Here is a 12437-nt window from a genome sequence, read left to right on the forward strand (position 1 = left end):
CAGGGCACTTTTAAGAACGTTTTAAGACCATCGAATCCAGAACTTCCAATTTTCAAATGGGACTCTGCAACTCAGAGCTGGGAGTGATTTGCCTAAGACTCTGCAGGTAACTGCTGGCAGGTTCAGAGCCGGACCCAGACGTCCTGATATCCTGTCCGTCAAGTTTTCTCTTATTAACATTGTCTCAGGACAGCACAAATACAAAACCAAACCGGACCCCTCAAAACCTGCAAAACTGCCAACCACAGAAATCTCTGGATGGAGCTGCACATACCATATATTAGAAAAAATGGGGTGGGAGGGTTTTTTTTTTTTTTTTTTGAGACAAAATGAACCTAGACAGCGTCTGCCTATTAAAGCATGCGCTCCTCCATCCCAAGTTTAGTTCTCCCATTACGGATCCCTTTTAGGTCACTTCCGGCTGACCATTTCCTGTGGAGAATTTGGGGGAAGGCTGTCCACCAGAGCAGCAAGTACTCACTGTTTATGGTACCTGCTAGTGCATTAATATTGTTCAGTCCAACAGTGGCTCCTGCCAGTCCTTGCAGAGTCCCCAGAGAGGTCAAAGAGTTCATGGCTGCACCAGCAGTGGAGTTGGGAGTTGACGCAGCCACTGGAAAACAAGAGGAGGATGGGAGAGAAAGCACAAGATGAGTAAAAGGCAGCTGGCCTGGGAAGCGCTCAGTCTCACCACAGCAGAGGGCGCCGGAGTTGTGCTTGTATTTGTGGTGAAGACTTATGGGGTTATACTTGTGGCAGTTTGAAGTTAGACTTGGTGATTAATACAAATCACCAGTGAATGCGCTCACTGCTGGTTAGGAGGCGCAACTTGAGAAGAGGAGGCCTATCCAGCTGGGGGGCTGAGCTCTCAGTGGCACCACTTCAGGACAGCCTCGTCCAGGGTAACCAGCGAAGGGGTGGGGGAGTCAAATGGCAATTCTTGGCTTATTGGTTCTGCTTTGGATGTGGCATTTTTTTCAATGAAGACAAAACAAAACAAAACAAAACAAAACAAAACAAAACAAAACAAAGCACACATCATCCTGAGTTGGACAGAAGACCTCAGGACCCTGGTGGTGGTGGGGGTGGGAATAGAGGGGTGGAATGATGAGATAAAATCATTTTGGGCCAAATTCTCCTTCCCCTGTTCTCCTCCCCCCCCTTTTTAAATGACAGTTTTATTGGGATATAATTCACACACCATAAAATATACCCCCTTCAGGTGTACAACTCAGGGGTTTTTAGTACATTCACAGAGTTGTACAACCAGCACTAATATCTAATTTTAGAACATTTTTATTACCCGCCAAGGAAACCCATATCCTTTGACACTGGCAACCACTTATCTGCTTTCTGTGTTTCTGGATTTGCCCAGTATGGACATTTCACAAAAATGGAATCGCAATGGGACCTTCACTGACTGTCTTCTTTCACTCTGAAAAATATTTTCAAAGTTCATCCCTGTTGTAGCCTGTGTCAGTGCTTTCTCCCTTTTTGTTGTTTTAAAAAATATTAATCAGTCGTGGACATTTTGGTTGTTTCCCCTTTGGGAACATTTTATGAATAATGATGTTATGCACATGGTGGACCAGTTTTTGTGTGGACATGTTTTCAGTTCTCTTGAGAATACACATAGGACTGGGCTTGCTGGGTCATGTGATAAATTTATCTTTCACATTTTGAAGAAACATGGAACTGTTTTCCAAAGCAGCTGTCTTCTCTCCTTTTTACACTTAAAATAGCTTCTGTAAATAACATTTCAAGTATTTTACATTTGTAGAGCCTTACTGTGGGGACAGAGCCCCAGAAAGCAGTTTCCAGGCTCTCAGCCTCACATAGACAGGTGCTGGCTCAGGTAGTAAATGGCCATCAACTGTGATTGCATGGCCATCAGCTGTGGCTGGTTGGCTGTCAGCTGTAACCAGTGAGCCACTGGCCACTAATATAACTGCTGTGGCTACGCTAGCAGAAAAATGGGGGCTAGCAAGAAGATGGTGGCTGAGCTAACAAGAGCGGATTGCAGAGAGGAGGATGCTGCCAGCGAGAATATAGTGGTATGACTCCCCTACCTATGGCTCCATGGGTGTTCCTTTTTGGCCTCACCATGTCCTGCGTCCTTATGTGGGGTGCGGGAGCAAAGACCCTGCAGGACGCCCCGCACGACACCTGTGTTCTTGTGCAGGGAATGGGAGCAGAGACCCCGCCTGACACCCCGCACAACACTTACAATCTGCTGACTTTTTCCACACACATCATCTTTATCCTAATGATGGAGATAAAGGCTAAACTCAACTCTAACCACAGCTAAAAGAAGACCTTTGCTCATTTCTAGCTGTGAAATCACTGTATGAGGACTTCCCTTCCATGTAGCCTGGACAGGAACCTCATCCATCCTCCTGGGAGGTTGCTGTGCAGCGGGAGCTCATCCCTGCTCTGTCTCCAGACCACACAGCCTTGCGTACAATGGACCTCACCTGGCATCCCTTTTGGATGAGGCCAGATCAAATGTCTAAAACTGAATTTCCCACCCTGTCACATTTCTGTCCATATATGACATTAGCTTCTGACGCCTTGTAATGTGTGTGTACTTTGTTTCTTTTTGTAAAAGAAAATTATATATAATCAAGGCAATGTTTATAGTCCTTTTGTATCATGAAACTTTTCAAATTTACACAACAGCAAAGACAATAACACAACAAACTCCCATAAACACATATCCAGATTCTAGAATATTTGAGAACCAACCCACCCCCATTCTCTAAGCGTATTTTAAAGCAAATTTCAGACCTTATGATGCCATCTCACTCCTACATACTTTATTATGAAGCTCTAAAAATTGTGGACATTTTCTTTTAAAACTCCAAACCATTATTAAACCTAACAAAATTAGCAATGATTCCTTGGATTTGTTATGTGATAGTATCTCGTTTATGGTATTTTTTCATCTGTGTATGATAGGCCTTTATTTTTCCTTCTTATACTGTCCTTAGTTTTGCCACCAAGCTTTTGCTAACCTCCTAAAATGACTGGGAGAATGTCCTTATTTTTCCATTTTCTGGAATAGATTGTATAAGATTGAAATTACTTGTAACTTAAATGTTTGGTACAATTTGCCAGTAAAAATGATCTGGGCTGGATATTTCTTTATGGCACGATTTAAAAATATTGATTCTATTTCTCTAATAAAGAGGATTATTCAACTTTTTCCTCTTCAATCTTGTCATGCGGGAGACCCTGGTCGCTGCGCCATTTGTCGTGCGGGGCGGCCTGCGGGGCGGCCTGCGGGGTCTCTGCTCCCGCTCCCCATACAAGAACGCAGGATATGGTGAGGCCAAAAAGGAACACCCACGGAGCCATAGATGGGGGAGTCATACCACTATATTCTCTCTGGCGGCACTATACTCTCACTGGAGGCTGGATCCACACTGTCCGCAAACCACCATCCGCACTTGCCAGCCCAGCCGCCATCTTCTTGCTAGCCCCCATTCTTTCTCTCTTCTCCTCTCTCTCTGCTAGCGTAGCCACAGCAGTTATATTAGTGGCCAATGGCTCACTGGTTACAGCTGACGGCCAACTAGCCACAGCTGATGGCCATGCAATCACAGTTGATGGCCATTTACTACCTGAGCCAGGCACCTGTCTATGTGAGGCCGAGAGCCTGGAAACTTCTTTCTGGGGCTCTGTCCCCACAAATCTCTTTTATTAAGTCATAGCTTTCTAGGAATTTGTGTATTTTATGTTTAAATTTTCAAATTTACATTGGTATAAAAGCATAAGGTGCTGCTAAAAACAATAAAAATTTTGGTGGTGAGCAATTAAGAGGAGACTTATAGTTCCGGAACAGAAAAATGGTAGACCAGCTAGGAGTTTACCAGAGAGAAGCAGAGAAAGACACAGCTAAGAAGAGTCCTCTTGGAGTCAGAGCAAGCTTCACAAGGAATAGCCTTGAAGACTTTCCTAGTGAAGGGGCCTGACTTTAACTGAATCAGGCTGTGGGGGAATTTTATGCCCCATGGCCAAAACAACAAGTGAAGCAACTAGAAATTAGTGGAAGCTAACAGCTACATGTGATTACAATAGAAACAGATCTACCAGAAATTTAACAGGGAGATCAGGCAGAGAGGGAGGCAGAGAGCCATTTGGAAGAATTATGCCATTGAAAAAAGGAAACATAAGAATGTCACTCACAACTCAAGGTTGTGCCCTCTAAGGAGTGACAGCAGAAGCATACTGCCTGGGAACAGACTTTATTGAACTAGTCGAGCTAAGTCACTAAGCAAATAAACAAGAAGAAGCTGGGTGTGGGGGCAGAGCCCCAGAAAGCAGTTTCCAGGCTCTCGGCCTCACATAGACAGGTGCTGGCTCAAGTAGTAAATGGCCATCAACTGTGATTGCATGGCCATCAGCTGTGGCAAGTTGGCCGTCAGCTGTAACCAGTGAGCCATTGGCCACTAATATAACTGCTGTGGCTACGCTAGCAGAAAGAGAAGAATGGGGGCTAGCAAGAAGATGGCGGCTGGGCTGGCAAGCGTGGATGGCGGTTTGCGGACAGTGTGGATCCAGCCTCCATTGAGAGTATAGTGCCGCCAGAGAGAATATAGTGGTATGACTCCCCTACCTATGGCTCCATGGGTGTTCCTTCTTGGCCTCACCATATCCTGCGTTATGAGGGGAGCGGGAGCAGAGACCCCGCAGGCCTCCCCGCACGACATATGGCGCAGCGAGCAGGGTCTCCCGCAAGACACTGGGTTTGGGGCTAAGGGGTCTAGAGGGGAGGAGGCTCAGTGTCCATAATTACTATGATATATGATATACCTAAAATGTCTGGTTGTAAACAAATTATGAGATGTGCAAAGGAACAGGAAAGTGTGGTCCACGCACAGGAAAACAGGCAACAGAGACTGTGTTTGAGAGGGCCCAGATATTGTACTTAGCAGACAAAGATATCAAAGCAGCTATTATAAATATGCTCAAAGAACTAAAATAAAACCTGCTAAAGAATTAAATTAAGGTATGATGACAGTGTTTCATCAGATAATATCAATAGAGATAGAAATCATAAAAACGAACAAAATGGAAATTCTGGAATTGAAAAGCAAATTACAGAAATGAAAAAAAATCACTGTAGGGCTTATTAGTAGATTTGAGCAGGCAGAAGACTTAGCTCCAGAGAAATGTGGAACACACTACGCACAGTAACATACATATGTAATGGGAGTACCAAAAGTAAAGAGCAGAAAAAAGATTCAAAGAAATAATGATAAAAAAAATCTCCAAATTTGATAAGAAACGTTAATTTATACACCCAAGAAAGTCAACAGACCACAAGTAGCATAACAAAAAGAGATCCATACTCAGACACATGATAGTAAAAACACCGAAAACCAAAGATAAAAAGAAAATTCTTAAAATCAGCAAGAGCAAAAAATGACTCATGTACAAGGGATCCCAGTAAGACTAACAGCTGACTTCTCAGCACAGTGGACCAGAAAATGGAGTGACATATTCCAAGTGCTGAAAAGAAAGATCTATGAACTAAGAAACTCATTTCCAGCAAAAGTATTTTCTAAAAACGAAGGAGAAGTAACGACATTCCTAGATGAACGAAAACAAAATTTGAAGGTAATTTTGTAGGTAATTGTAAAATATGTATAATTGCATTTTTTCCTTCTTTTAACTGATTTAAATATCAGTTACCTAAAATAATGTGTATATAATTTCATTGTTGGGCCTGTAATATATAGAAATGTAATATATTTGATAATAAAAGCACAAAGGTAGGTGGGGGGACAGTGCTGTCCTGGAGCCAGGAGGTTACGCCAGGTAGTAACCACAGAAGGAGAAGGGAACAGAAACGGTAAATAAGAGGATTACAAACAAACTATTCACATTTACCTGCTCTCCTTTCTTTTTCCAGTTTCTTTAAAAGACATCCCCCAGACAGCACAGGAAATGAGTGAGAAACAAACGGGGGTGAGGTGTGGAGGGGAGGAAGTGGGTGCTTGGATCAGGATGTCCTGGCACTCCTCTGAGAAACATGCAGGAGCTGCTGTTACTATTAGAAAGGCCCCCAGACTCGGTGGCCATTCACACCGACGGGGGAGAGCTACGGGTGCCAACGCACTGAGGGCAATAACCTGGGAAAGTCGCCTGTCAGGAAGGGACACCACCACATTTCTAGAAAGCCTTACGATGGACCTGCCATCATGCTGATTCACTACAATTGCCGAGGCACAAAACACCTGCCAGGGCCTTCTTACCTAGTGTCTGCAGCTTAACATCTTCAGACCTCATTCATAGCACAGACCTCATTACTCTCCAATCCTTTGTGCCAGCCTTGGGTGGGTCACCCTCTATCTAATCTGTGATGGCAGGAGGAGGAGCATGAAGGTTGGTCAGCAAGGGCAGCCCTGAGAAGGGCAGGAAACAGTGCCCGAGCCAGGCCCTACAGGCACTAAACATGAGGCTATAGCTCTCAGTAAATAACACGTTATAACTTCACCACCCACTTCTGAAAACAAAACTGGAGGCAGAGTGGGACTGCTGTTGAGACAGAGTGCTTTAGACTCCAACTGTGTCCCCAGGCTTCTGTTCCACCATTTAAAAAAATACCCAACTTAAAAGGTTTTTGTGAGGAGAAAAAAACAAACAAACATAACTTAAAAGGTTGTGAGGAGGAAACAATACATAACTTAAAAGGTTGTTGTGAGGATTATGTAAGGTAGGCCATGTAATGAACTTGGCACAGTATCCAGCATCATTTGGGGATTTTTCCATCATCAATTACTGGGTACAGGTTGAGCTGAGGAGATAAGCTTATACAGGACATATTTCACAAAACAACAAAAAATTAGATATGATTTTCTCCACTTTCCGTCGAAACTCATTCGGTTATTGAGGACCACACACCCACTGGTCTTGTACCTGCTCACGACCCTCTCCTACCTCACAGGAAATCCTAGAGGGGCCCCCAGGTGCTGTCTTTCTACAAAGGCCATGTGAAAAGTGCTGGCCGAGGGGCTGCCACAGGCCCTCTCACCCAGAGAAATCAAAGTAGCAGGAAGGAGACTCGTCAGTCACCTGCTTCTAGCTAGCATTTCACTCAGTGTCAAGAGGGAAAAGGAACTGGATGACAATGAAACTGGCCGATCTCATGGTTCATGGGTGGTTTTTCACATCCTTCAGATCTGTAAGGCGGGTCTGAGGAAGAGGTGGGCTAAAGTCTTACTCTGCTCATGTGGAGACTTTATAGCTGGGACGGTGAACAGTGAGCTGGAGAGAGCACTCATTATGACACACATGACATGGGAGCCCAGAGGAAGCCTGGGTGTGGGGGGCCAAGGGAGAGCTGCACGAAGCTGGGAAACTCACTGGGCCTATTTGGTGACTGAGAATAAAGAAACAACATGCAGATCAGAGGTCTTCTTAGGTTCTGGTTTTCTATTTACTTAAAAACGCAGGGAGACAAGCTATAGTGAGCTGGACTGAATGTGGTTTTCTGACCCTTATTATGCTGTCCTTGGACAGTTCCAGCAGACAGAGGGGCAGAGGGTGAGGAACAGGAAGGAGAGGACTCAAGCTTGAGACTAAGAAAAGTGAGACGACGCCATGTGTGCCCTATCTTTGATGACACTGCAAATTTGCCCCACTTTGAGTCTAAGTCGAAAAAGATACCTCGACTGGGCATCCAGCTGCCTTAAAGAACCTTTTGAATGCTAGCAAATAGTCTATTTAAAGTAAAAGAAAAACTTGAATTTGTCACACAGCCAACCTCCATCAAATACTTCAAAACTAAATATTCAACAGACGCACAACAGAGGAAGAGACCCTAAACACAACAGACAGAGACAAATTAAATGCCACCAACACACACATATTTCCCTATTTCCGTGTTGGCAGACTGGCAAGATCCTGCCTTGGGTAATTGCATTCTGCCCAACTAACAGTCCCTTCAGTCTCCACTGAGAACTGTATCCTTTGCTTTCTCAATTAAACTGTTTACAGAATGCCAAGGGGACATTTCAGGAGAAGGGTGGTAAATAAATGTTGGTTCATAATTGCCTCTTTGAGTGGAAGGCTGCTCCTTGCAAAAAGAGGTTGTACAACACAGCCACCGGGAAAGCTGGTGGGGAAGCTAAGTCTGTCGCACCTTGCTCATGAGAATGGCAGACGTAACTTGTCATACGTCATGTTTCATGCCTATTTTACCACTGGTTCAAAGCTCATAAACAGCCCGAAGATGTTAGGACCAGATGAGTAACCAGCAAATTGGTCGTGCAATAAATGGAAGCCATGTTTTTATTACCTCACATGGCAACATAGTTCTGTGCTTTTTTTTTTTTAAAGAAGAAAAATGTGTGTGTGTCTGTGTGATGGGGCGTGGGGTGTTAAGACAGTGAGGGGAGCCGGGGGGTAAAGGGACACTGGTGGTGAGGCTGTGTCCAATTTCACCTGGTTACAGAATTTCATTGCGCATTTGACCAGGTTTGTTCATTGTTGGAAAGACGGGGCTGAGTAGTCTCCAAACCCCTATCCCAGTCTAGGGGCCATGTCCTTTCTCCTCAGGTCTGTGCTGTGTCTTAGATGAACAATACATCTCGAACAGTTTCTTGGTCCAGGTCAAAACTGTAGGTCACAGAGGGCTTAGGTCATCAGGTCCCTTGCTATGCAAGGGGGAAAGAAAGGCGGGAGAGGGGGAGAAAAAGGAAGGGAGAAAGGGAAGGGAGGAGAGAAAGCAAACAGTGCTACAGCAGCCCCTGGAATAACGTGCCTGATAAGACAGAGCTGAGAGTTGGCCTCACCCACACGCCCAAGGATTTCTTTCTCTTCCTCAATCCCCATCAACAGTAACAAACAATACTAAGTCTCTCACACATCTTCTTCCATTTCCGGTTGGCATATCCCAGGAAACCGTGCAACAAATATGGAGGCAGGTACCGGGGGCCTTGCCTGGGCACCTGGGGTGTGGCTGCAGCACGAGCCGTGCGGGCGAGCGCGTGATGAGGCGGCCACACGGCGTCCGCCTTGGAGACGCAGAACGGTGGTGGGAGAGGGCCATTTGGAAAATGTTCTGAAACCAACCCAAATAACAAGCAAGCCTAATCTTACCTAAATTAAAAAAAAAAGAGTTTCATTCATTTACTAAGTTTATTTGTGTCAGAGATCCATGGTTATTCTTTTCCTCCGCTTCCCAGAGAAAAGGAGCTCAGCTCCATGTCCCAGGAAAAAGTCCCTCTCTGGACAAACTGCACTACCCAGCCTCCCAGCCCACACGAGCCTGGACTTCCCTTATGGGAGGGTAAGTGACCATTCTGACTGGAGAGACCGGACATGCACAGTGGCCAGGGGCCACTGAACTCACACACAAGACACCAGTGGGTGTTTGATAAGGCCCCCGTCCTCGGTTCCTTTTCTGTTCTAACTTCTCCATTCCTGGGAAGGTAGATTAAGCTTCTTTGGGTCCCCAGAGCTATATCTGGAGAGGCAGGTAAGAATTACCTGTGTTCCCTGTGGGGGGGCAGAGTAATGGTTCCTCTCCCTAAAGACGCCTATGGCCTAATTCCTGGCACTTGTGACGAAACTAGGGAACACGACCAAGAGGAATCTAAGGTTGCTGTTTGGCTGACCCCGAGATGGGGAGATTATCCTGGATTATCTGGGTGGGCCCCATGTCATCACAAGGTCCTTAAAAGTGGAAGTGGGAATAGAAAAGAGAACGAGTGAGGTGGCAGTGTGAGGAGTACTCGACCAGACATTGCTGGTTATGAAGATGGAAGAAGGGCCAGGAGTCAAGGAAAGCCAGTGGCCTTTGGAAGCTGGAAAAGCAAGGAAACAGAGTCTCCCCTAGACTTTCCAGAAAGGAATGTGCCTTGCTGGCACCTTGATCTTAGCCCAGTGAGTGTGTTGGGCTTCTGACTAGAGAACTGTAAGGTAATCCATTTGCATTGTTTTAAGCTACTACGTTTGTGGTAATTTGTCACAGCAGCACAGAAAACTAATATAGACTCCAGTTCAGTTGTGCCAGGAACAAAGCTAACAGTGATGACAAGCTTATATTTATTGGCCGCGTCCCCTGTGCCAGGCATCTTCTAAGGACTTCATTTAATCACTTACAGTTGTCCTATGAGGTGATGTGCGGACGGTCAGTCAGGATCTAACCCAGCGGCCTGGCTCCACAGACTTCACGTCACGCGGACATTGAACTTAAATTCCTGTTTTGCATCTTGCACCGACCTAGTGCCTACTGGAGAGACTTACTTACAGAAGCAATGAATCTGCAGTTACTCAGAGGCCCCTTAATTTTCTGGCTCTGTCCCTTCCATCTGTAAAACCTCGGGCTTAACTTAGTGGAGGTCATATTTATGTGCCAAAAGGGAACGCTATGACTCACCTCCGAGAAGTGACATGATAATCAGTGATCAAATGATGAGGCACTGGTGTCTGACATCTAGTGATGGGCAGTAAACATTTGCTGAGTCTCTATCTGAAGGATGAGAATCTGGTTATTCTGTCCTCAAAAGCAGGAATTTCCCCCATCATTTTGAAACACTTGAAGACTGAACATTCCCCCCCTCAGCGAGGCAAGTGCACAGATGATGACAGATTTTGCAGCCTTTATCACAAGTCTGGTCATCAGGACACTAATCTGTGTGTATAGTTTTGGGAGTCCAAAAGAGGGGGGCCAGGCCTGGAAGTCAGGTTGAGTGAGAGAGAAACAGTTGATAAAAAAGGTACAATGTGGCTTAGAGAGCAGAAGACTAAGGGAAGAGACAGTCTCAGGTCTTGACATCAGAAAGATGTTCTCTGTAGCTCAAGAGGCCGACATGAGAGCCAGAAGGTGTTGGCTGTAAGGAGGCAGACTCGCGTAGGGGAGAACTGTCCACGGATTAGAAGTCTTCCAGGGTGAGCCCAGCTGCCTCAGAGGCACGTTCTCCCTGTTTGTGGAAATATGAAAGCTAAGGCCTCTGGATGGTCACACACACGGGGTTCCCGAAGGCCCTGAGGCTGGGCTTGGCCTCGGAGGTCCAATGGACTAATGTGTGAAAAACTCCTGTTTCTAGGAGTACCAAACGCATGCTGGCTGCATCCTTCTGGCAGGGAAAACAAGGATGGCAACAAGGCAGAATTGCATAGGTTCAAGGCAGAACTCCAGTGAGGGGTCCATTCCCATAACAGCAATGGGAAAACCCCAGGTGTGTTTAGAGGCCGCAGACCAAAGCAGATCTACATAAACACAAGCCCGATCAAGTTAAAGACATCATGGAGCTCCTACCTTCTCCTTTCCCAGACACGCATGCAGCAGCGGCCCCACTGAGCATACCCCACTTAAACCCTGAATGACTGACTCATGGACAAAATGGTCCTGGAGAGAAAGGCCAGACTTTTGTGGTGTGAAGCCCTCTGACCATGGCCCAGGGGAGCTGAGATGCTCTGTGGCCACTGGGTCAGAATCGTTCTCTGCTGGAGGCAAGGAACACACTTGGGGGCATGGTAACTATACATGCATTTAACGGAGAAAGGACCCTTTTTGAAAGTTAAGAGTCTAGGTCCTCTTGCATCACTTTCGCCTGGAGGTTACCTCAGACCCGCTGACCTGAAATCTCTGGAGGAACCCAGGATTCTGAGTTTCACAAGCCCTCTTGGTGCGTCTGTGTCTCACTGAGGCTTGAGAACTACTGGTTCCGAGCCCAGTGCCATTAAATTCCATCTGGGCTGGGTAGAAAACTGAGTTTGTGGCATGAGAAGACGGAAGGCTCTAGGGGTAAATAAGGTTTGGTTTGTGATAAGAAAGGGGAATGGATGCTGGGCGGCAGGAAACCAGAGGTAAAAAATACTACGTGAGGGTAGTAAGTTATGACGGTGTCTTCGATATGAGAAAGCCTCACTGGAGACAAGCTTGCTGAATAGCAGGAGTTTGGCCTGTCTTACTCCCTAGAGTAACTGGCACATAGTAGGCACCGAGTGAATGAGCAGATGAGAATGCCCCTGAGGCTGCATGTCTAGTTTCTCTTAGGACCAGGCCAGCCTGCAGGCGGAGCGAGCTGGACCCATCAGACTATATATACCCTCCTGGGGCCGGGTGGGGGGTCTCTAACGACAGGACTGAGCCTGCGGCTGAGTCACGACTCATGAACCCCTTCCTGTTTGCTTATGTGCCAGAGAAAGAGTGTGGATATTTTTAAAAATAGAATTGATAGTCAGCTGCTGCCATGTCACCAGGACGGGAGCAGAGGCACCCCCACTCCGCTGACATAACTTACGCAGGAGGAACCATTCGCACGCATAGGACCAAGTGCAAAGACCAGCTTTGATACCCTTATCTGCCGTTTCAGTGGACCTGGAATTGGGGACAGCAAAGTAAAGGCCAGGTCCTTCCTCCTTCTCTGTAGAAGGGGGGCTGATGCCCAAGACCTCCACTTTGGGGAAAGCTGACTGCT

At 46.1% G+C, this 12437-nt stretch overlaps 1 protein-coding gene across 29 annotated transcripts in view; it reads right to left on the reverse strand.

The window, feature by feature from the left end:
* Positions 1-12437, reverse strand: part of CELF2 (CUGBP Elav-like family member 2) — a 786847-nt gene that overhangs the window by 22027 nt on the left and 752383 nt on the right. For 26 of the 29 annotated variants that reach the window (XM_019738197.2, XM_019738201.2, XM_019738187.2 and 23 more), the window contains one exon: positions 494-613. In XM_019738197.2, the coding sequence (XP_019593756.1) occupies positions 494-613 (120 nt within the window). Of the gene's footprint in view, positions 1-481; positions 614-12437 lie in introns of all 29 variants that reach the window. The other 3 variants (XM_074324994.1, XM_074324999.1, XM_074325008.1) reach the window with 1 other exon arrangement.

This window comes from Rhinolophus sinicus, linkage group LG02, assembly GCF_036562045.2.
Source record: "Rhinolophus sinicus isolate RSC01 linkage group LG02, ASM3656204v1, whole genome shotgun sequence".
Lineage (NCBI taxonomy): Eukaryota > Metazoa > Chordata > Mammalia > Chiroptera > Rhinolophidae > Rhinolophus > Rhinolophus sinicus.